At 42.3% G+C, this 24,782-nt stretch overlaps 1 protein-coding gene across 2 annotated transcripts; it reads left to right on the plus strand.

The window, feature by feature from the left end:
- The first annotated feature begins 64 nt into the window (after nt 1-64).
- Nucleotides 65-23,679, plus strand: PLEKHH3 (pleckstrin homology, MyTH4 and FERM domain containing H3). Of its 2 annotated transcripts, XM_070726465.1 has the most exons (10): nt 65-437; nt 1,307-1,363; nt 10,331-10,389; nt 14,852-14,937; nt 16,696-16,890; nt 17,203-17,360; nt 18,889-18,997; nt 19,798-20,095; nt 22,792-22,999; nt 23,568-23,679. In XM_070726465.1, the coding sequence occupies exons 1-10, from the start codon at nt 291-293 to the stop codon at nt 23,574-23,576; spliced, it is 1,326 nt and encodes a 441-aa protein (XP_070582566.1). In that variant the 5' UTR covers nt 65-290; the 3' UTR covers nt 23,577-23,679. The 2 variants fall into 2 exon arrangements, with proteins under 2 accessions (XP_070582566.1, XP_070582567.1); XM_070726466.1 differs by lacking the exon at nt 1,307-1,363.
- Nucleotides 23,680-24,782: the final 1,103 nt, after the last annotated feature.

The raw sequence follows: 24,782 nt of genomic DNA on the forward strand, positions 1-24,782 counted from the left end.
GCCGCCGTCACCCCCACCCCGCCCCGCCCGGAAAGGGTGGCACTTTCTTGGGCAACCGGCAGGGCTTTGCCGTGCCCCTCCCTCGCTCCTGGATTGGGGCGGAGAGAGCGGCGGCGGAGCGAGAACCCGGTTAAACAAGCTGAGCAGACGGCTAGGTCAAGGCGCCAAAAGATTCCTTAGGCTTTCTCTACGCGCGCCCTGGGCGCCTCAACTCAACCCAGCCCAAACCTTCCTGCCTTTCCTTCCTTTCCTTCCTGCCCTGCTTTTTACTGCGCAGACCCAAGCTACGGATGCCGTTCCCCGGCGGCTTATGGTGGCTTCTGTGCTGCAGGCAAGGTTTCACCTTGCTGCGACGTGACTACAGTGAGGCAAGCAAGGGGGTGGCCAGTGAAGAAGAAGTTGAAGAATCCTTTGAGTTACGCAGGCAAGGCGATGAGGTGAGCTATGCGCGGGCGGGAGCAACCTAAGAACTTCGTTACATTCTTTTGGGAGTTCTTTCGAGAGCTGGGGGGGGGGGGGCTTATCATTTTTGTGGTCTGGGAAGAAAATGCGTGCCTCGATGCGTTTAACATCGCTGGGGACTCTAAAGGTCTTATGTAAATACTAAGAGTGCAATAATAAAAAGAATAAAATGGTCCTTGAACATTTTCCCGGTTCTAAGTATCAACTTAGAACGTGCTCACTGATTAGATCGAGTTACGTTAAATGTGGGCCAACATTCCTCCTCCATGGCTTTATTTTAAAGAGTTGCAAAGGAACATGCCTTGATGATGCCTTTCTAGCCTCATGTCCTTCAGATGTACTGGCATTACAATTTATAAACTTCTCTTATTAATGACAGCAATACTGTAGTAATAAAAATTAATAATAATAATAATAATAAATAATAATAATAATAATAAATAATTGTTGTGGTTAGCTCTGGCCCAGCTCCTGCCCCAAGCAATGTGGGGGTGGATGTGGGGGAGACATCCACATGCCGCAGGCCTGTTTTGCTTCCAGTAGAATCTGTCTCCTCTGACCAAGGAAGCATGAGTGACAGGGAAGAGGGGAGTTTGGCAGACAGCCCAGGAGGAGATCAATCATTTGTATCATTCCTGGATTCTGAACAAGAATTAATGACATTCACGCATGCGTAGAGTGATGCATAGGAGACAACAACTGGAGGATTATTACAAGAGAAAATGAGGCCACCTGTGGTTGGGTGGGGCTGCTGTAATTGGTGCTACAGATTAAAAGTGCAGCCTGGTATGTTAGCCTCATGGCAGTTTATCTGATTCATTGATCATGGTTTTTTGCTGTTCAGGCTTGTGTGTGTGGACTCTCTGGACTTCAGAATTGGACTCAATTTCCCAGTTATTGGGTGAGCAATTGGATTGCATTTAACCTGTGCCTTGTGTGTACCAGAAAATCCCTTTGACATTTAAAAAGGGAGCTGTTTCTGTTTTTCTGTTTATAAAAACTTGTAGGTTTTCCTTTTATCGTGTGGTGTGTGTCTTCCTGGACTAATTACCCTGTAATTATGGGCGGTTGAAACACGCTGGCAGAACAAATAATAATAATAATTTATTAGATTTGTATGCCGCCCCTCTCCGAGGATTCGGAGCGGCTTATCTTATAAATTAGTAGTAGTAGTAGTAGTAGTGGTATTATACGTTTGGATCCATTGTTGAAAGAAATGTTATTCTGATGCTGTTGTTAGTTTAATTCTCATTCTACTTTTTCCCCTTCTAATTTGATTGAATTTCTCAGTTTTAATTCATAAGGATTTTATTATATCTCAGTAGCTAACTGCCTCCCCTCTAATGTGTATAACAGATAAATTGAGACTTTTAAGTGCTGGAATCAGGTTTGGATTCCATGAATGGATTTATCTGCAAGTATGCATAGTACATTTTCCATTTTCAAACTTCTTTAGATAAATCAAATTAACCTCTAAATGGGGAACCTGGGAACTGCAGTATGGTAATTCCCATTACCCATCAAAATGGACTATACTGGTTGAAGCTGTTACAAAAGCAAAATCTGGAGGGTAAATATTCTTCACCTTTCAATTAGTCCAATTGCAGGAGTAGTATGCTGACCTAGGTGAGCAGAAAAATTATGTTTCCTCATATTTATGCAATGCCTGTGCCGTGAGTTATATAGGACAAGCTGTTGTCTTGGATGCTTGGAATTTCTTCCTTGTTTCCTTTTAATTATGACAGAGGGTCAAAGAGCTCACCCTCAAAGTGATGGAGAGCAAGGGTGAGTGTTAATTGGCATGAACAGTTAGCATATAGAGCCTATCAAAATATTACCAAAGTGTTCACAGTAAGGCCTTCACATCTCTCACCCCATATTTTGTTCTGATGTTTTATTTCCCTTAAGCAGAAAGAAAATTTATCTGCCACCACCATTTGAATCTGGTCATTCCCTTCAGAAAAAGTAGCCAAGTTAGCAAAATGAACTGTTTCTTCCATTCTTATTTACAAACTGTCTGCACAGGTATGCAAACAAGGACCTCTTACCCTCTTAAAGCAGTTAAATCTTTTTCTAGAGTTCTTTTCTAGAGTTACAAACAGCTGCTATATTTGCACTCTGCTCCAAACTGGATTTTGGGAATCAAATACGAAGAACATAACAGCTCTATGTATTTCCAGAAATTATGTTCAGGTTTTCTTGGCAAGAGAAAGTTGGATTTTCATAGATACTTTTTACCTACTTAACATTGGCTTTACTGCATATCTAAAATCTTTCTCATTCCAATCAAGTTCAGATTGTTGAACTCTGGTTCAAATTAAACTATGTTTTAAAGGCATGATGATGCCTATACTAGGGCAGAAAAATTTCAGCCCCCAAGGAAATCTTTCCTTTGTCTGGATAATCTTTTTCATGGCGTCACTTCTTGGCACAGTAAAAAGGCCAAGCTGTCCTCTCTGACAAAACTAAATTGAGGTGTGGGTGGCTGGCTGGAGGGCTGGCTAGTTTTAAATCCCCAAGGGATCTTTAAAAAGTTCAGTTTAATTCACAGCTCAGATGTGCTGGATACATTTTCTTTTCCGGGAATTTATCTTTCAAGCTTTCTTTCTAGATAAAAAAACGTCAAGATGAACGAGACATAACATGTTGAGGCAGTTCAATATAGCTGCTAGAAGAAACTGGCCTAGGGTTCTTTTGTTTTCTACAAATCTGCTATTAGAACTCCAAAGGTGAAAGAAAAAACCCATCTGGTTTTCAGTTAATCATCTGATCAGCTTATCCCCCTACATTTAGCTGCAGAACAGATTTGTGGCCTTTTACTTTTCCCCTTGCTCCCCAATCACCAATTAAGGATAAATTATGATGGCTTGAGTAAAAAAACTAAGGATTTGTAGGTTTGGGGGTGGGGGAAGTATCATTTTATCCTACAACTTCTGATTGTGTATTCACTAAATGTTTTTATTTGTTTTGGTCTATGACTGTAATAATAAATTTGATTTGCTTTGATAAATTATGAAACTATATTCTGATGGCAAGTTGGGGATGGGGAAACCAAGATGCCCTGTACTTAAAGTATGCTACAGGGAAGTGATAAGTGGGAGATGGGGTATTTGGGTGTGTTATTTTTGGAGCATTTCCTCAACCCTGCACTGTCTTGCATTTGCTGCTTAATCCTTCTGAGCAAGAATATGGGAAGCATATGGGATCAATTAAAAGAAAAGGATAACGGATGTTCCAAATGTACTTTATACCCACCACAACAATAAGGTTATTCTGAGAATTGAGAACCTTGACAGGGCCCATATCAGGGTTAAAACGAGGAGTGATTCTGGATAAGCTCCCAATCCATCCTCCTATTTCCAAGTAATCAAATAAAAAATTCTGGGAATCAAAAGCCCTCCTTTGCTCTTCCTTGATATGAAAGGAAAATATTACCTTTGAAACTACCATTTTCATACCTCTGAAACTAAAATAAGATCCTCTGATAAGACTTTTTTCCTCATAAATTGCTCTGTTTCAAAATTAATGACTGACTGAGGATTACAGGAGTAGCATAAAGTGTATGATAAATGCCAAATTAAAGAAAACTGGTTTTAAATCCCTGGCTACTGAATCTTTTGGTGCATCTGTGCTGAATTGAATATGCTATAGTTTAAACTTTTCTCTTTTTTTGCTACTTCTGAATCTTTTGCTAGGTTAATGAAAAGATTCTGAATATTTCTTCCTCCATATCATGCTTAATATAAATCTCTGTGACTCTCCTGCTGTTATCTTTTTTGACTCCTAAATTATATGCTCATACTGTACTATCTGCTGATGACTTTTGCATGAAATTGCTAGGATCTTCTGATAAACGGAAACTTATCTTTGTCAGGTTGGTGAGATCAGAAACTGAAGTCAGTTGTGCAGTCAATTAGGCGTGCTGAAGCATCACCTCCCTATTCAGAGGGCATCTGCCATGCTTGAGATAGGATAGATTATTGACTCAACTCCCACATTTGGGAATGGGTGAGGAGGGGCAGGAAGCAGAATTGAAAGATGGAACAAATGGAAAGAGATTTTTAATTTTAATCAGAAACTTGGAAATATATCGACATGTATATGCTATTTAAACCAATGCTAATTGCTTAAAAGGCAGCTTTTATTTTTTTGTACATTGGAGGCTATTGAACCTTTGGAAAATTTCTTCCTGCCATTGTTTTCATTGTAGGATGGCAATACTCTATAAATCTTTAACATTTGAGATTTTAGTCCAGCATTCCCTTTCAACAGTTTTTATTTAAGTTTAATATTCTAGCTATGTGATATAATCAGAGGAATTTTTTCTATGCCAAATATAAATTCTTAGGTTTTACAGCCCATGGAATTCTACTTGACAGTTCTACCAAACAAAATTAGTTCCTTGGTACAGTGCTTTCCCCAAAATAAGACCCTGTGTTATATTTTTTTGAACCCTGAAATAAACGCTTGGCCTTATTGCCACACACTCAAAAGCCCGATTGGGTTTATTATCAGGGGATGTCTTATTTTGGGGAAAGCAGGATATTGCATACAATTATATAAATGTAGCTTTTATTTAGACAGTGGTTCCAAACATGGGCCCCACGCCCCACAGTGAAGCAGTTTGATTTTTAATGGGTGCAATTGGAGCCTTGTTAATGGCTTTTTAGGCTTCATCTACATGTGTAGAGTTCACTTTTTGAATAGTAAGAATTATATGTCATGGGGTGGGGGCATCAGGATTTTAGAGATGCCTGGCATGGCCAAAAAAGGTTGGGAACCACTGATCTAGACTCCGGAGGAATTCTCCCACTTGAGCTCCTCCTGGTTTTATATTTATTGATAGTTTTCCTCACTAATTTTTTTTTTAAGTGCATTCGTTTCAGTATTCTGCACATAGTCTTTATTTAAATTTAAATGCACTATTTTCACTCCACTTTTCCTGGGTAAAGTTCCAAATAAGGGGAATATTGATCTGAGGCTATTTTAATTTCCTGCTCATAAAAAAAAATCCTAAGAATGTCTGGTTTTTCAACATAAACCTGGTTTAAGAGAAGTCATAGTACAGTGGTACCTGGTCTTACGAACACCTCTTCATACGAACTTTTCGAGATACGAACCAGGCATTCAGGATTTTTTTGCCTCTTCTCACAAACCATTTTCATCTTACGAACCCTCACTTCTCTCCTGCCTGCTGTTGCTGCTGCTGCAGGCAGCGGCCAAAACAAGCGCTTTTAGGTTTGTAGGCGCCGAAGATCGCAAAGGAACTGGAGCCAGGTTTTGCCGTGCGGGGTCGCCACCTCTCCCATCCCTTCTGCTACCGTCATGGCAAAGCGCCAAGACATTGGAGAAGAGAGAGAACAGGCAGCGAAGGTAGCAGTGGGTGCGGGGAATTTTGGAAGAGAGTTCGGGCACAGAACGTAGCAGCAAGCCAGAGGCATATTGAAGAGAGTTCGGGCACAGAACGTAGCAGCAAGCCAGGAGCATATTGAAGAGAGTTCGGGCACAGAACGTAGCATATTGGAAAGAATTCGGGCACAGAACGTAGCAGCAGGCAAGGGGCACATTAAGAGAGTTCGGGCACAGAACGTAGCAGCAAGCTACTCTCTTCAATATGCCTCTGGCTTGCTGCTGCGTTCTGTGCCCGGACTCTCTTCAAAATGTCCCTTGCCTGCTGCTACGTTCTGTGCCCGATTTCAATATGCCCCTTGCCTGCTGCTACGTTCTGTTCCCGGACTCTCTTCAAAATGTCCCTTGACTGCTGCTACTTTCTGTGCCCGAACTCTCTTCAATATGCCTCTGGCTTGCTGCTAGTTCTGTTCCCGGACTCTCTTCAAAATGTCCCTTGCCTGCTGCTATGTTCTGTGCCCGATTTCAATATGCCCCTTGCCTGTTGCTACGTTCTGTTCCCGGACTCTCTTCAAAATGTCCCTTGCGTGCTGCTACGTTCTGTGCCCGATTTCAATATGCCCCTTGCCTGCTGCTATGTTCTGTTCCCGGACTCTCTTCAAAATGTCCCTTGCCTGCTGCTACATTCTGTGCCCAAACTCTCTTCAATATGCCTCTGGCTTGCTGCTATGTTCTGTGCCCAAACTCTCTTCAATATGCCCCTTGCTTGCTGCTACATTCTGTGCCCAAGCTCTCTTCAATATGCCCCTTGCCTGCTGCTACGTTCTCCGCCCGATCTCGCTTCCAAAGTAACCTCTTGCCCACTGCTTCCTCCAGTCGCTGCTTTTTTTTTTAAGCCTTAAAGTTTTGGATTTTCCTAATTGGTTTGCACGCATTACAGTATTCGCTTTTACATTGATTCCTATGGGAAACATTGTTTCATCTTACGAACTTTTCTACTTACGAACCTGGTCACGGAATGAATAAAGTTGTAAGATGAAGTACCACTGTACTTTAAAAATTAAAAAAAAATCTTACACCGTATGTCTTTAATACCGATTGACAATTTTCTATCCTGGATCACTAAAACCCTTTGTCATGGTTTATTTGGATAAGCTGCTCTGATTTTTATAAATCAGAATTTATAACTGCAATAGAATTGTGAGGAAGCTTTTCTGCTCTTCCCTTTAGGCCCTTTTGTCTCCACATCTCCTATTGTGGGGTAATAGCTTGTCAGTTCCTTTTGTCACCACTTCTTTCTCTCTGGAACTTCACCTGTTATGTTACCCCCTAACTTTGTTGTAGGAGAAAAATAGGGCTATTACAATCTGTGCGAGCGAATGATAAAAATACAAGAAAGCAGCATGATTTCATAGCATGATCTCCTGGCCATGTAATCTAAATGTTCTTGTGTGTAACTAAGATTCATCCCTTCTTCCTTCTTTGAGACCATCCCATTAAATACAAACAGAATCAAATTTACATTTTCTTTGAAAAATGAAAAGTACAACATGCACACTCTTTTTTAACTTCCAATATAAAAATGCAAGCATTAATTGCTGTTAAAAAGATAACTTTACGGTCAGCAATTTAAAAGTTAGAAGGAAAATAAGGTGCTCCCAGTAGACCATCAGATGGTACTGGATTGTTACAAATTGCACATTCTTTCCTTTTCTAGCTATTTTTTGGTGAGATACTAAACCAAGGCTGTACAAATAGGGAAGCTGAATGTGTAACATCAGTCATTTGTCTATGTCAGGCTGAACATGATGATATTTATTTTATTTATAATCTGTATGCAACCGAGTCGTGCCTTGAAAGGTGGATTGTATGTCAGAGCCTAAGAAAATGTGTATTGTATATCTGAATTGGCAGCTTGTGCAGGCGACAGTCCCAAATAATAAACATACTTTTGTCCGGCAGGTATCTTCATTTAGGTAAGAATGGGGCAACAGCTGTTTTACCAGTGGGCATGAGCATTATCAGTTTATTTTCAGTGTTGTTGATGGAACTGCACATAGGGAAAAGTTGCAAGCAAATAATGGCAGTGGCAAAGATAAGGAAACTGTTCTGCAAGTGGTCAGATTTTTCCTCATCCCTTCTTTTCCTGACACACATTGTGTCATTGATTGATTGATTTATTTATTGATTGATTGATTGATTGATTGGATTTGTATGCTGCCCCTCGCCGGAGACTCGGGGCGGCCAACAGCAATAATAAGACAGCGTACAATAATAATCCAATACTAAAAACGATTAAAAACCCATTAATATAAAAACCAAACATACAGACAGAAATACCATGCATAAAATTGTAAAGGCCTAGGGGAAAAGAGTATCTCAATTCCCCCATGCCTGGCGGCAGAGGTGGGTTTTAAGTAGCTTACGAAAGGCAAGGAGGGTGGGGGCAATTCTAATCTGTGGGGGGAGTTGGTTCCAGAGGGCCGGGGCCGCCACAGAGAAAGCTCTTCCCCTGGGTCCCGCCAAGCGGCATTGTTTAGTTGATGGGACCCGGAGAAGACCCACTCTGTGGGACCTAACTGGTCGCTTGGATTCGTGCAGCAGAAGGTAGCCCCATGTACAAAGCGTTACAGTAGTCGAGCCTCGAGGTGATGAGGGCATGAGTGACTGTGAGCAGTGACTTCCGGTCCAAATAGGGTTCCCATCTGTCTCCTGAAGCCGAACGGCAAAGCCGAACTTCCGCGTTCGGCTTCAGGAGACAGCTGGGAAGCGGCGCGGCTGTTTTAAAAGGTCACAGCCGGCCTGGGGGGCTTCCCAGCACCCCCCCGAACCCGGGTTCGGGGGGGTGCTGGGAGCCCCCCAGGCCGGCTGTCACCTTTTAAAACAGCCGCGCGGCTTCCCAGCAATCGCCGAAAGCCGTTTTTTTGCGGGGTTTTTTTTGGTTGCACGGATTAATTGACTTTACATTGTTTCCTATGGGAAACAATGTTTCATCTTACGAACCTTTCATCTTACGAACCTCCTCCTTGCACCAATTAAGTTCGTATCATGAGGTATTATTGTACACCATACCTATTTTCAGAAATGCATCTTTCTATTCATCCTCAGTCTTTCCCCCCCCTACTTTCCCTCCCTACATGTGTGTGTAAATTATCAGTAGTAATGTATGCCATTCTTTCTGATCTAGAATGAAAATATTGAAAAATTAGATGGAGTTAAGCTCCATATTTTCTTGGTATTCTGGGGAACTGGAACATGAGAACTGTGGCTAAGAAATGTGAAAAGCACCATATAACTGCAAAAGGCTAAGTTTTAAGCAAGAACATCATGTGAGAGTATAAAAAGTTTTATAGTCCTTGCTAAGTGCCTCAGACATAATTTAAACCATATTTTAGAGTTTATTATCCAGCCAAATCTGCAGCCCAGAATTACAATTTTTAGAAGTGAATTATGAGTGGGGAATTAATTTTTGCAATTGTTTCCTAGATATTTTTATTATTTTCAGTTCTGATGTTGCTTAATCTTTCCATACTCTGTTGGTTGTTACTAGTCTCCCTGCCTTACAGGATCATGATGATCTGTGCCAACTTGGGCCAAGTTACAACAGGTGTTAAAATGCCATAGGACAGTTGGTGTCCTGTCCATTACTCAGTACCTGTTCCAGTAGCCTCCCCTACTTTTTGCCATTGAGTTTGACATTATATATAGTCTCTCTCTCTCTCCTTCCCTCCCTTCCCCCCTCTCTTTCTCTCTCTCTCTCTGTCTTTCTCTCCTCCCATCCCCCACATCTGACAACAAATTCAGCATCATTTTTTAAAATTTGGGGCACCTTTGTGAGGACTGTTTCCAGACAATTTTAGATCCTACAGTTCCACCAAACTGTCACAACTGCATCTCAAACTTGCTTACAATTTTTGCCCACATTACGGAATTTGCATGAATTAGGTGCCTGAGACTATAGTTTCCTGTCTTCTGTTAGGACTTGTCTGCTCCTCCCCCCCCGCCCCCTTCCATTTGGGGGAAGGGAGCTTTGGCTACAATAGGACTTTTTTTTTTTTTTTTTGCTGAATCTTACCCAACAGAGTGCTTGTGCAATTCTGAAGAGACTGCAGCCCAGCACCGAGGTCGGCTGAGGATACAGGAACTTGTTCAGCTGCTGCAGCTTGCAGGATGTGAGAAGGTTGATTAGCCAGACTCTGACTTGGGAGGGGCAATAGTGCAGACTAGGCAGCCTGGGAAAGGTGCAAATTAATAATTTACTTCCTTGTAGGGTTGGGAGTATGAATGCCATTTATGCTTTCCCATTTTCTGTTTAAACAGCCTCTTACTTTTGAATACATAAATGATGAAATTACAGAACATATTATCTATCTTGGAATTCTAATTTCTGAGTCTCCCAGGGTGTCTTCTGTCCTCATTTTCCTTAAATGTAACTCTCATGCCTTTTACGTTCAATTCTGAATTAATCTTGATGACATTCTTCTGCTTTCTCTCTCTCTATTCACCCCATTTTCCCCAGGACTCTACTTTGCAAGTGAACCTTACTCAACCCAGCCGTGCTAGCAGTTGTTCTGAAAGGTGAGCATAAAAGAGTTATATATGGGTCAGGGGGCAACTGGCAGTGAGGTGGGGAAGATACTGTGTTTTCGTGGGAGAATGTTGTATGTTAGCCAGAGTCATATTTCTGGCTATTGTTCCCATAAAAGAAAGGAAGATTCTTAACATTCTATAATATTAAAACTTCCCCTCTAATACTTCCTCTGTTCCAGAACAGAGGTTTTATATCCCTCCTTTTCTCTGTGGTTTTCTGAGAAAGATTTCATCTTCAGGCTTCAAGATGACAGTTTGTTAAATTGTGAAGCAAAAGGAAGAGAAAGAAATGGAAAGCAGAATATTTGTGATTATTTGCACTTTAGGGTTCAACCCTAGTACAGTGGTGCCTCTACTTAGGAACTTTTCTAGAGAAGAACCGGGTGTTCAAGATTTTTTGCCATTTTCTACTTAAGAACCTGAACCCGGAAAGGTTTCCCAGGAAATTTGAGAGCGGCAAAAAGGGCGGCCAGTTTCCTGCCATTCCCCCTTTAATCCTGGCCATCTCAGGATTTTCTGGGCTGCCAGAGGAGCCTTTTGGTGGCGCTTAAAGAGGCTTTGGCAGTCCAGAGCAAACAAAGCATTTTCCTTTCTCTGGGCGCTTGGAGAGGGAATAAACCTCTGTCAGGGCGGAATGGGACTTTTAGCCTCCTACAGTTGGCCGAGCCTGTTCCATCCCCAGCCTTCTGCCCCTCAGCCATTGGTTGCTGCCTATTCACCCTGGCCCTTTTGCTGAAAGAGCTCAAAAGCACTTCCTCCCTGACCGTTTGGACACAGGGGACACTTGGCCGCCAGCCAATGACAGGATTCGTTACTTTTTTTTCATAGCTTTATTTCGTTTATTTCCTGGGGGAAGGGCATAGTGGGAGTGACGGGATTCCTGCAAGGGCCCTCCTCTGCTTCCCCGCCTAACCTAAGTCCTCCACACACTTTAAAAGTGGGATGCAGTTAAAAGCAAAAGAAATACTTGCTCCTGCTGCGGCAGCCTGCAGGGAGTGAAGCCCCCCCCCTTGAATCACCATGTGAGTGGGGCCAGGCTGGCACTCAGAGCACCCAGCGGTGGGTATCGTTGCCTCAGCTATTGTTTGAGAGCCCCCCCCCCCAGGCAGTTGTTGTGCAAACCTGTCCCAAAGAGAGGCTGATCTGTCTCTGCCTCAGCACTGGATCCTGCCAGGAATCCCTCCACTGCATCAACCACTTCCGTCCTGTAGCACAGAGCTGCCCCAATCTCCCCTAAGGCCTGGAAGGAGGATGGGGGGGTTGGGGGGGCACGAGACTTCTGCCACACCCAGGACCTGGAAGCAGCCTCTCCCAATGGCTTGGTGGGTTACCTCTAAAGCCTGGTGCACAGTCTCGTGCAGGGATCCCCAAATGCGTCCCGATCCCTCTCCCTGGCAGACAAGTGGGGGCTCCTGCCACTTCTCATTCCCGAGTCCCGCACCTTCCCTTCCGGTAAACCGGCTGCTTCCCCAAGCAGTCTTGGGCGGCCGAAGAGATTTGGAGAGGGCGGCAGGATGGCTGGAGGCTTCCTGGTTTGGCACAGTGCCTGACCAACGCCCCTCCTGCTGAGGCTGCCCTCTCCTGGAATGGACTGGCCAGTGAGGCTGCTGCAGCCCCAGCGGCCTTTCGAGTGAGCTGCTCTTGTGCCTGAAAAGACGCTGGGCGCCAGATCCTTGAAGCACTCAGAGTTGCGGGCGTGACTTCTCGGGCACGTTGGGGCTAAACTGCTTGTAGGCGAGAGGGATGACGAAATTGAAGAAATCCGGATTGGAAACTGCCACAGGACCGCACCGAGCCCTGTGGCCAGCCCCTTCACCCTCCCTTTCCTCCTCCTCCGCCTCGATGCCTCCTCACGGAACTCAGGGTGGTGGCGCGGAGAGGAAAAAGCCCGCCTGACCTACCTCAGCAAGCTCGGTCACCTGCTGTCACCTTCACCTCTCCCCCAGGTTCAAAACAAAATAAAGCTGAGAAAAAAGAGTAACAAATCCTGTGATTGGCTGGCGGCCAAGTGTCCCCTGTGTCCAAACAGCCAGGACAGAAGTGCTTTTGAGTCCTTTCGGTGAAAGGGCCAGGGCAAATAGGCTGGGGGGCGGAAGGCTGGGGATGAAACAGGCTCAGCCAACTGGAGGAGGCTAAAAGTCCTAGACCCCTGCCAGTGCCCAGAGAAAAGAAACGCTTCCTTTGCTCTGGGCATCCCAGAGCAAACGGAGCATTTTCCTTTCTCTGGGCGCTTAGAGAGGGAATAAACCACTTCACTGTGGTGACTCCCTCGCACTGCCTTCTGCAGCGTGTGGGCACTGAAAGGCAAAAGGGGGCGCTTCGACCCGGCCGAATCAACTTGGCTTCAGCCAAACCAAGGAGTCACCACAGTGAAGGAAAGGCGCCAGCTATAAAGTGAGCAAGTGAGTGAAAGAAGAGGGGAGCTGTTCAGCATGGGAAGGAAAAGGAAGCAGGTAGCAGCAGCAGCAGCGGCAGCCACCTTTCGCTCAAAGGAGTGGAAGGTTCCCCCCTCTTGCCTGCCTGGGTTTCTCTCTCTGGAGCAGTGTATGGCAGGCAGCCTCGTGCCAGGTGTATGGGAGGCACGTGCTCCTCCTCAGCGCTTCAGAGTCCCTCTTTATTTTTTTGAGCCTTAAAGTTTTGGATTTTTTAAATTTTCCCCTCCCCTTCTTCCTTCTGCAGCGACTGCCCTCCTCATCTTTCTCCTCCTCCCCCCACCCAAATTCCGAGCTTTTATTTCTTTCCTAATGGGTTTGCACGCATTATTTGCTTTTACATTGATTCCTATGGGGAAAATTGCTTCTACTTACAAACTTTTCTACTTAAGAACCTGGTCACGGAACGAATTAAGTTCTTAAGTAGAGGTTCCACTGTATTGGGTATTATTTCCAAGTCTCCCCTAAGACCAAATTAATACCTTCCAAGTGTATCTACTCTGTTCGATCCTGATGTTTTCCATTTGTTCTCGGCTGGAAAGCCAAAAAATCCATGGAAAGAATTCTGCCTGGTGACCCACACATCTCCCATTCTGCTTTAGAACTAATAGTTCCCAGCTGGGATTAGGCATAGCCAGGCAGGAAGTAAGTATTTGGGCGAGTAGGATTCTTGCTTCTTATCTGTTGCCAAGGTGGGCCTGGAAAAAAGGAGATGGGAGTAGAAGTTTGTTTTGTGAGGCTGAGGCCACTAGAATTCTGCTCCAGGAGGTTGTGGGGAGAAAGGACAGGGGAAAAGAGACAGAAGCAGGGAGATGTGAGCGAGGAAGACATAAGAACAGCCTGGAAATGTACTTAATTCTTATTTGAGCCCAAAAGTTTAATTGTGGCACTAGGACATTTAGGTAATTGTGGTAATAGAAATAGAAAAAATAGTTGATAATGCCATGAACGCCTGCAGAGACAAATTTGCTTATCTGCAATAATTTGTGGGGTTGGACTATCTGCAGTGTGCTATAAAAAATCATGAATAGGGAGGTGGTGGTGGTGGAAGAAGAGCAGGAGGAATTCTCTTCCCTTTCTTTCCTCTCCCCCCTTTCTCCGATGCACAAATGCCAAGACCTCTCTCTCTCTTTATGTATTTCTTCCCCCTCAACTCAGGCAATTCAGCCAGCATCCTCTCCTCAGCTGAGCTCCTTCGTTTCCCAAATTCTTGGCAACCCTTCTATATAAACAGCTTATTTTTAGTCTGAGGTTAACAGTGCAAAATCCTAGACCAGTTTCCCAGAACTATGGAAGAAAAGGGATTTTTTTTGGGGGGGGGGCATATTCTCCCCCTTTCCTTATTAAAAAAGGGAGAGACTTGGGAATTATGCCCCAATATAAGAATAGAAGGATACGGAAGTGAGAATCCATGGAGAAAGCACCTGAAGGTTTTCCAAAAGTTCTCAGGCTCATATTAGTAAAACTTTGTTTTACTATGGTTATCACATATAAAGCCCTACATAGCTTAGGGTTAAACTATCATCTCCTGCCGCATACCTCCCTGAGACCAATAAGATCACACAGAGTTGGCCTCCTCCAGGTTCCGTCAACTAAGCAATGCAGGTTGGCGGAACCGCGAGGGAGGCCTTCTCTATGGAACCATAGTTTTGTATGCCGCCCCGAGTTTTCGGAGAGGGGCGGCATACAAATCCAAATAATAAATAAAATAAATAAATAAACCAATACCCCCCCCCCCCTCGATGTCCGTACTGCTCCCACCTTACTGGCCTTTCAAAATAAATGTGTGTTGGTAATAAAGTGCTGCTGTTATAACTCAAAATCTGGCTGTAATCAGTGGTGGCTGCTGATCCATCAAATGAAAATCCATAATGGGATAGAGAACATCAGGATCCCAAATTGGATTTTGGGCAGGGGACTGAAAGAGATGGGTCTACTCTTAAGGAAATTCTCCTTTCATTTGCATTAATGTAGGTCTGACTGGTGCCTGTTGTTTCTTCTCTGTTTGCTGTCTTCAGGTCTTTGCCAGTGACTGAAGAGACTCACAGTCTTATTGCAGAGAACTGTGGAAGGATGCAACATGAACCTGATGCTATTGTGAAAGGTGGGAACTTTGATTTGTTTCCCTCCCCTTCTCCTTTAAATTACAGTGTTCCCACAATTTTCACGGGGGATGCGTTCAGAGACCACCCGCGAAAGTCGAATTTCCACGAAGTAGAGATGCGGAAGTAAATACACTATTTTTGCCTATGAACAGTATCAAAAGCCTTCCCTTAACACTTTAAACCCCTAAATTACAATTTTCTATTCCCTTAACAACCATTTAGATTATTATTTATTAAAGTTTATTTTTTAAAAAAATTATTAAAGGCAGATGAAAGTTTGGCGATGACACATGACATCATCGGGCAGGAAAAACCGTGGTATGGGGGGGGGGGTAACCACGAAGTATATTTTAATTAATATTTTTGAAAAACCATGGTATAGACTTTTCGCAAAGTTCGAACCCACGAAAATCGAGGGAACACTGTATATCTATTTCTATATTTCAGGTCTTTATATAATCTAATATAATCTCTATATACAGTGGAACCTCGACATACAAGCAGCTCTACTTAGGAGCTACTCGAGATAAGAGCTGGGAGGGGAGCGACATTTTTGTTCGCCTCCCGAGCTCACATTCGGGATACGAGCGCCAAGGAGCTGTCTCCTGAAGCCGAACGCTAACTTCCGCGTTCGGCTTCAGGAGACAGCTCCTTGGCGCTCGTATCCCGCGTGTTTTAAAAGGTTGCAGCCGGCCTGGGGGGCTCGGGGGGGTGCTGGCAAGCCCCCCAGGCCGGCTGCAACCTTTTAAAACACGCGCGCCGCTTCGCAGCTGTCTCCTGAAGCCGAACGCTAACTTCCGTGTTCGGCGGCAGCGGGTTTTTTTGTTGTTGCACGGATTAATTGACTTTACATTGTTTCCTATGGGAAACAATGTTTCGTCATACGAGCGTTCCGACTTACGAGCCTCCTTCCGGAACCAATTAGTCTCGTAAGTCGGGGTTCTACTGTAATATAATTATATAATCTAGATTATATAATTTATATGATCTAACAATCCTAAATCTGAAGGGTGTTCTGTCGGGCTCTCTGGTAGAATCCTCCCAAAAATTCACAGGCACAAATTTCAGACACACAGACGTTTGAAAATTCCAAACAATATTCTTTATAATGAAAATTCACTTAAACCAAGCCCTCTTTTGGTATAGCAAAGAGCACTCGTCTCCAAACAAACTGGTAATTTGTACAAGTCCCTTATCAGTTCTGTGATACTTAGCTTGCAGCTGTGAGGCAATTCACAGCTCCTTCTTTCACAAAGTGAAACACACTTTGCCTTGGTTTAGTTTAAAAGCGGGGGGGGGGGATCAGCACACAAAAGGTCAAAGTCAGTAAAGCAGTCACGAAACACAATGATCAGATAATCCTCCACAATGGCCAAACCCACAGACTGCTATTTATAGCAGCCTCACTAATTACCACAGCCCCACCCAACCACAAGTGGCCTCATTTTCTTTGATAATAATCTCTCAGTTGTTGTTGCCTATGCATCGCTCTCCGCATGCGTGGCTATATCATTAACTCTTGTTCTGAATCCAAGGAGGAGCTAGATAATTGATCTCCTTCTGAGCTGTCTGCCACACTCTCCTCCTCCCTGTCACTCATGTCTTCTTGGTCAGAGGAGCCTTCATCAGCAGATTCCACCTTGGACAAAACAGGCCTGCAGCATGTGGATGTCTCCCCGACATCCACAGTCCTTGGGGCAGGAGCTGGGCCAGAGCTAACCACAACAAAGGGACTGATCTTTTTTCCCATCTTCTAGGCTGGCTGCAGAGAGAGGTCCGGGGGGGTATTAAAACTCCCTGGCTGCGTCCTCGCAAATACTGGTTTGTGCTGACAGAGGATTCCCTAGACTACTACAGTGGGTGTGAAGTGAACGCCCAGCGCCTTGGATCCCTTGTTCTCACCAGCCTCTGCTCTGTGCTGTGGCCTGACAAACAAACCTATAAGGAAACAGGTAAAGGATGTCTGCTTTTGCATGGTTAAAGCATTTTGTGCTCAGCTTTACTACCATTGTAGTTTCTTTGTGGCAACAAGAATGAATGATTTCAGCTTGATTTTTGAGTTTTCTTCCCAGGCGGGTGGTCAGCCACTGAGATATCCATAGTCCATAGATTTATTTAAGAAGCGTTTTTCATTTTCACCCACTTTTTGCATAGTGAAAATATAACCCACGCATTTTAAGAAAGTAGGTCAAATTTCCTTATACTTATCTATGATTATATTCATGTTAATTATATATGAGTACTTCTCTCTCCCATTCCTGCAGGCTACTGGGCAGTGACAGTTTTTGGCAGAAAGCACTGCTACCGACTGTATACAGAGCACTTAAATGAAGCAGTACACTGGGTTTGTGCTTTGCAGAAGGTTATCATCAGCAAGGCCCCCTTGCAGACCCCCACACAACTCCTCATGCGTGACATTGAGGTGAGGAACCATATGAGCACAAGGGCATGCCATTGGGGGTAGGAATGGGAGCATGGTCAACTAGCAATAGGAACCCGGGAGAGAATTTTCACAGAAATAGGCAAGAGAAATCCGCAATGATTTTTCTCTGAAGTGGGGAAAGAAAAAGTTAATCACATGCAATGTTTTGAGTGGGCCAAGAACTCAGTCGTTTAAGGTTAAATTGACAGCTTTGATTTCAGTGTCATTTTAAGTGCCTCAAAATATTTTGATGTTTACTTTTTAAAACCACATGGCAATGAGCAGGTCTTGTTCAAAGGATATTCATTAAATTAAATTTCAGTAAGTTATTTGTAAGACAGTTCTCAATGTATGACCATAATTGAGCCCAACATTTCTGTTGCCATGCGAGACAGTCACTACATGAGTTTTGCCCCATTTTACAGCATTTCTTGCCCCCGTTAAGTGAATCACCGCAGCTGTTAAATTAGTAACATGGTTGTTAAGTCAATCTGACTTCCTCATTAAATTTTGTGAGAAACGGACAAATAGCTTAATATCTTTTTTTTTACACAAGAACAAGGGGACACAACCTGAAGTTAATTGGGGGAAAGATCAAAAGCAACATGAGAAAATATTATTTTACTGAAAGAATAGTAGATCCTTGGAACAAACTTCCAGTAGATGTGGTAGATAAATCCACAGTAACTGAATTTAAACATGCCTGGGATAAACATATATCCATCCTAAGATAAAATACAGAAAATAGTATAAGGGCAGACTAGATGGACCATGAGGTCTATTTCTGCCGTCAGACTTCTATGTTTCTATGTTTCTAAATGTCATTGCATATGCCTTGCATGCATCTCAAAAACAGTGCCTAATTCCATATTTCCAATCTTTTCTATATTCACACCAACACCCTCTATCTTATTAATGAACTATCAGCCTAATATGCTTCTGACGCCGATAGATTCTTGCTGTCCAATAGGCTATTTGTCCATTTCTCAAACTTTGCTTGTCAAAATGTCACAAAGGGGATCACATGACCTTGGGACACTCCAGGTGTCATAAATATGAGTGTCTAAATTTTGATCACATGATCACAGGGATGCTGCAATGATCATAAATGTGAAAAATGGTCATAAGCCAGTTTTCCAATTCTGTTGTAACTGAATAGTCACTAAATGAATAAATCAAGGACTACTTGTATTTCTATTATTTAATTTCAGTTCATCTCCATAGCTGTGCAATTGTATATACCGTATTATCCATTCCTCCTAAACTTTCCATTATAAAATACAGATGGAGATTCATATAAGCCTCTGAGTCAATCACAGATAATGGCAATTACTGAAGAGTCATGCCCTTTACAAAGACAACAGACATCTTAGCACATTCTGCTTAGGAAGGTGCTTTGTTTCGATTGTGGCAACTCCAGGGATTGGATCTTAGTTCTAAGAATGAAGAAGGTTTATGATGAACCTAACGTTAATTTCAGAAATATCTCTCTCCCCCCCACCACCCAATTTTCCTCTCTCTATTGCAGGAGAATCATAACAGCCCAGAAATCCTGGATCAAATTTATCGCAATAATCCCATCCTATGTTATACAGCTGGCCCAATTTATGCACCTCTTCTGCCCTTCCCTTATGCAGGTGGGTAGTGTTTCTTGGCAAGTAATCAGAATCCTTAACTTACTGACTTTATTATTTGTTCTATGCTAAAGTTGTGTTGCTTGTGGTTTTTCAGGAGCATGGCCTTGAGGGACCCTCCGAAACTCACCATCCCAGTAAAATTTAAGATGCCATAAAGAAAACATTGTTAAATGTTTAAAAATTATATAAACTGTACAGTGGTGCCTCTCCTTACAAACTTAATTCGTTCCATGACCAGGTTCTTAAGTAGAACAGTTTGTAAGAAGAAGCAATTTTTCCCCATAGGAATCAATGTAAAAATAAATAATGTGTGCGATTGGGGAAACCTCAGGGAGGGTGGAGGGCCTGTTTCCTCCCAGGAGCTTCCTAAAGAGGCCCCACGGAGGCTTCTCCCTGCCTTTTACAGTTACAGTTTTGGAGGCTCGGGTTTGTAAGTGGAAATTAGAGAGAGGGGCGGCATACAAATCTAATAAATAAATAAATAAATAAATAAATAAATAAATAATTATTGAGAATTGGCAAAAAAATCTTGAACAACTGATTCTTATCTAGAAAAGTTCGTAAGTAGAGGCATTTGTAGGTAGAGGTACCACTGTATTTAATTTAAATGAAAATGAATCCCACACCCCTCAATATTTAAAGAGCTTGATGTAAATGCAAACTTTGTGGCTGAAATATTCCAGTTCTCTACTTGCAGAGGAGAAAAAGAGAGCAAGAGCTTAAACAGATCTTAAATGTACAGTACCTAATTGTTGTTTTCTTACCTTCTTCCCTTCACCCCACCTTGCCCAATTTTGCAGCTCAGGGTGGCCAAGGTTATGCAGGGCTTCGTGATGAAGCTGTCAAACTCTTCCATTCACTACAACAGCTTGAAGAATTGCGAGATCCAATCCTTCTCATGCAGGGGGTGCTGCAAACTTGCCATGACCTTCCAGCCCTAGTGGATGAAATATTCTGCCAGCTGGTGAAACAGACAACAGAGCCACCTATTCCAGGGGCACCCACAGATTTGCGTTATTGGCAGCTGCTTGTGTGCATGAGCTACGTGTTTATACCTTCTGTGCCTATACTCTGCTATTTGCAACTCCATCTGCAACGGTGAGCCACGTAAATGGGAAACATTGCAAAGCATGTCTAATGCAGAAGTGGAAACTAGGGATATGCCACCTGTTGAGGAATTACAACTCCTAGCATCCTCCACCATTGGCGCTTTGCTAGTTGGTGCTGCTGGTAGCTGTAGTTCAGCCACAGTTGGACAGCTATGAGTTCCCGTTCTTGGTGGAATACTTTGATCACAAACTGAATGCAGAACAACTGGCAAAAACTATTTAACCCAATGTGAGGGAAGTGAAAGGCGGTGGTGGGGAATATCTGTGTTCAACATCCTTCCTTGTTCTATGTGCAGGAGTTCTTATTCACAAGGGTGTGAATAAAGATCCCTCCCTTTATAATATGTTCAGAGACAACATAGTTCCAGTTGCCAATAAATTTCCATTAAGTCTGCTTATGGTCTAGTAGGCAGGAAGTGGATTAGAAAGATAATTCATTTGACATATTTGAGCAATGTGCAAGGCAGACCTTTAGAAGGAATTATTTTATAGGTGCAGTATTCTTTATATATACAGTATACAGTATTTCTTTATTCTTCAGTTTGATTCAGAATGTTTAATGAACAATATTTGAAAAACAGCTTCATCCAGCAGGAGCCTCTGAAACCATGAAATATGCCCTCCATCCAAAGCCTTCCAAGTAATTTCATATGTTAGTATTTTAAAAAAATTGTTTAAAACATTAAAATACAATTTTTAAAAAAAACCCAAGCTACAAAAACAAAATGGACAGAACTTTAAAAAGGTGCATCAAAAAGGACAAGAAACAAAAACATTTACAATTATTATCCCCTCTGTTTGATTACTGACAAATAAATTGCAACAATCCTAGTTTCTGTCCCTTGTGAAGCAGGCCCACAATCTATATTCTATAAACTTCTACATCTGTTTACTATAGGTAAAAACAAAATAGTTAACAAGTAAATCAACAGCAAAGTTACATTTCAAATCTCTTTGTTAACAATCTGTCATATTTAACTCATAGAAAGTCTACAATAGTTTCTTGTTTGTTTGTTTGTTTATTTGATTTTTTTTTGCCACCCTTCTCCTTAGACTCAAAGCAGCTTACAACATGTTAGCAATAGCACTTTTTAACAGAGCCAGCATATTGCCCCACAATCCGGGTCCTCATTTTACCCACCTGGGAAGGATGGAAGACTGAGTCAACCCTGAGATGGTGATGAGATTTGAACCACTGACCTGCAGATCCAGCAGTCAGCTTTAGTGGCCTGCAGTACTGCAGTCTACCCACTGTGCCACCTCGGCTCTTCCACAAACCACCACAATTATTATCTTTGATCTATGCAGAATCAAATATCTTCATTTGGTTTTTAATAATAAAACTTCCAAGATTTTTAGTGGAAGTTTTTCCAACAATTTCTCATTTTCCAATATCCTAAAGCTCTGTTATAAATATCTCTACCACATCCATTGTTGAAGCAGTCTCACTACGAACCAAGGTATAAAATCTCTTGTCAGTTTTTGTCTGGTTAGGTATCATCATTTTCAAAAATCAATCCACCTTCCCAGGAAAATCGAATCCAAATCATTTAACAATATGGTATGATCTTCTTAAATAATCTAGTTAATCAGTCATCAAATTTGCTAATTATAAGCCTGTAAAATCCAGATCTTCTTCAGATTTCTGCACTTTCCAGCCAAATTGCTTCTTCTAATCTGCCAGCATAAACCTAGATTGCAGCCCATCCATTGGGTTGGTCTGATTTGGAAGGGTATTCTCTTTAGGTTGATTTGAATTACAGATAATTTTATTAAGCTTTTAACTAAAGATTTTGAAGTTGTAGATTTTAAAAAATGGGTTTTTTTCTGTGAAGATAGTTTACCAGGCTTTATCTTTAACTTGGCGCATTATTTGCATTTTTTAATATAAGGCAGATTCTCTTGTGTTTGAACTTATTCAACCAAAGAAAACAAATCCTTTCAAAAACAAAAATAATAAATTTACTGCAACAAAATGGCCACATAGAACATTGAAGAAAAACAGAAAAAGGAAAAGTTCCATCAAAAAATTTAAAATAAAAAATCCAAACCAGAGTTGGGTGACATCCCATATAGATGTGAATCCAGTCTTGTCACTTTATTGAGAAAGTTGCCAGTTAGCTTCATAATAAAAACCCAGAGTGAAAGTAGCCCAGAGTGAAAAACAAAAACAGTAAAGCAAGAAAGGAAATTTAACATTAAAATCCAGCAGGTGATTAGATTAAATCAACCTTCAACCAATCAATTAACTTTTAAAAATAAAAATTAAAGCAATAATACTTTGAAATAATAATAATAATAATAATAATATTAGATTAGATTAGATTTGTATGCCGACCCTCTCAGAGGACTCGGAGTTAGGTGTGTTTAAAAAGCAAATAGCTGAAAGGAAAGATGGATACCAGAACTGTCCATCTGCCCCTAGTGGGAATTGCAACCTCCAAGATTCCTCTTCCCAGGAGAGTCCATAGTCCAAGAACCGTCTTGGGTAATTTCTAGCTGCTCTGATATGAGCTGGCAGCCAAGGTACCTGCTCTGGCAGCAAAATCAGTTGTTTGTTGACAGGAGAAACAAATCCCCACCACCACTCAGCATGACATCTTGGAGGGAAGTCAGTGCAGTATTCTTATTAACGAAACATAATGGAATCACTCATCTAATTCCATATTTTCCTTGACCCAATAGGATGGAGAAAATGTTCCCAAGATCACCAGTGACCCACTATGGACATTTAATCACACAATCCCTGCACAAAAGCAAAGGGCGGGATTCCGTGCCCTCCTTGGATGAAATTGCAACACTAATAGGAAGCCAGGAAATCCCACAGTCCACGCATTGTCCTGGTACTACTACCTGTTATGTGGCCATCACATCTAATGCTACAGCCGAGAAGGTGAGCAGAATGCTTAATTGGTGGGATGCAAAAAGGGGTCTAACTCAGTAATGGCGAACCTATGGCATGGGTGCCACAGGGTGGCACACAGAACCATATCTGCTGGCACATGAGCCTTTGCCCTTGCTCAGCTCCAAGGGAAGCCTTTGGAGTCTGGGGAGGGTGAAACATGAACCTACTGGGCCCACCAGAAGTTGGGAAACAGGCCATTTCTGGAGGCCAGAATCGGCCTGTTTCCCAACTTCTGGCTGTTTTCGCCCTCCCAAGGCATTGAATTATGGGTGTGGGCACTCGTGCATGCGCTACAGCATGCGCAGACGCTCTTTTGACACCCAAGGAAAAAAAGATGAGCCATCACTGGTCTAACTGATACTACTAATATAACTTCTATATCCTCTTGGAAATAGCAAGTTCTATAACTCTAGTTTCTTACCAATAAGAAGAATTAGTCTTATATAGTATCATGTAACTATGTAGTCTGGTAGAACAATTAGATTTGGCTTTTTATTCTCCATATAAATTACTAAATCATTTTCTTCCCTCCCTCATCCCGTTTATCTTTCTTCAGCATGTTTGACACCACGGCGTTTGCAGCACGGAGTACTTCCCTACTGGACATTACTAGGCCTTTTGTCGTCATCCCCCGCCCCTTCTGTCACCTTATCCCAGGCGACTCAAGAACTGATGTTGCATTTGGGTGTGACCTGTATCCCCAAGTTATTTATTTTCCACATGGAGAACTGGCAACATAAGCAACCCTGTTCAAAGAATGTACTAAATAATTTTACCAGGTATGAAGCACCCTCCCCCAAAAATGTGTGACAGATAGCTAAATTGAAAAAATGAGATCAAGAGTTGACAATATTTTAATTGATTTTTATTTTAAAGAAAAAGCAAGATCTGGAGTCTGTCTGGCTGCAGGAACTATTATGGTATCGGACTGGCTTATATGAGGGCCACCTATTCCCAATCCCATTAGATTCTTAGAAGAGTTGTGATCTGAATGCTGTCTGTAAGACATCCAGGAAGGGACGCTTTTTACAGCTTGGTTGCAGATTGTGTTGTGTAGGATTTTATTTATCATTTTTATATTTTATTTTATTTTATTTTTAAGCATTATTGTGCAACAGATAATGCATTTGATGGGTGAATGTATAAAATAGATGAATGGATGAATACATAAATAAGGATGGCAATAGCACTTAGACTTATATACTGCTTCACAACGTTTTATAGACCTCTCTAAGCAGTTTACAGAGTCAGCATATTGCCCCCAACAATTTGCAACCAACCATTTTGTCGACCTTGGAAGGGTGGAAGCTGAATCAACTTTGAGCCTAGTGAAATTTGAACTGCCAAATTGCAGTCAACTGACAATCAGCAGAAGTAGCCTGCAGTACTGCATTCTAACCACTGTGCCATTATAGCATGTTTTTGTAACAGAGGAGCCTCCGTTTGTCAAGTTGGGACAGAATTTAGCAAAATAAAAATTTAAGTTTGCAAGACTTTAAAGCTACAATTTGGAAACAGTGCATTCTGTAAGTCAGAAACCCCTATTGTTAACTTTGAAATAGTAAGAAATAATCACTAAGGAGATATCTGCCCCTACCCTAATTTCTTACCTAAAGGTGTAGCTATCGTAGGCAGGCATTCTAGCTATGGTGGGTTGGCATTATATTAGAAGCATATGAAACTATGGTTCAATTACAAGGGTGTCTCAATGCTCAGAGTTAAAACCATTGCAACAGCCAGCAGTGTGCGCTGCTTTTTAGTTTTGGAGAGG

The sequence above is a fragment of the Erythrolamprus reginae genome, chromosome Z (genome assembly GCF_031021105.1).
Source record: "Erythrolamprus reginae isolate rEryReg1 chromosome Z, rEryReg1.hap1, whole genome shotgun sequence".
Classification (NCBI taxonomy): Eukaryota; Metazoa; Chordata; class Lepidosauria; order Squamata; family Dipsadidae; genus Erythrolamprus; species Erythrolamprus reginae.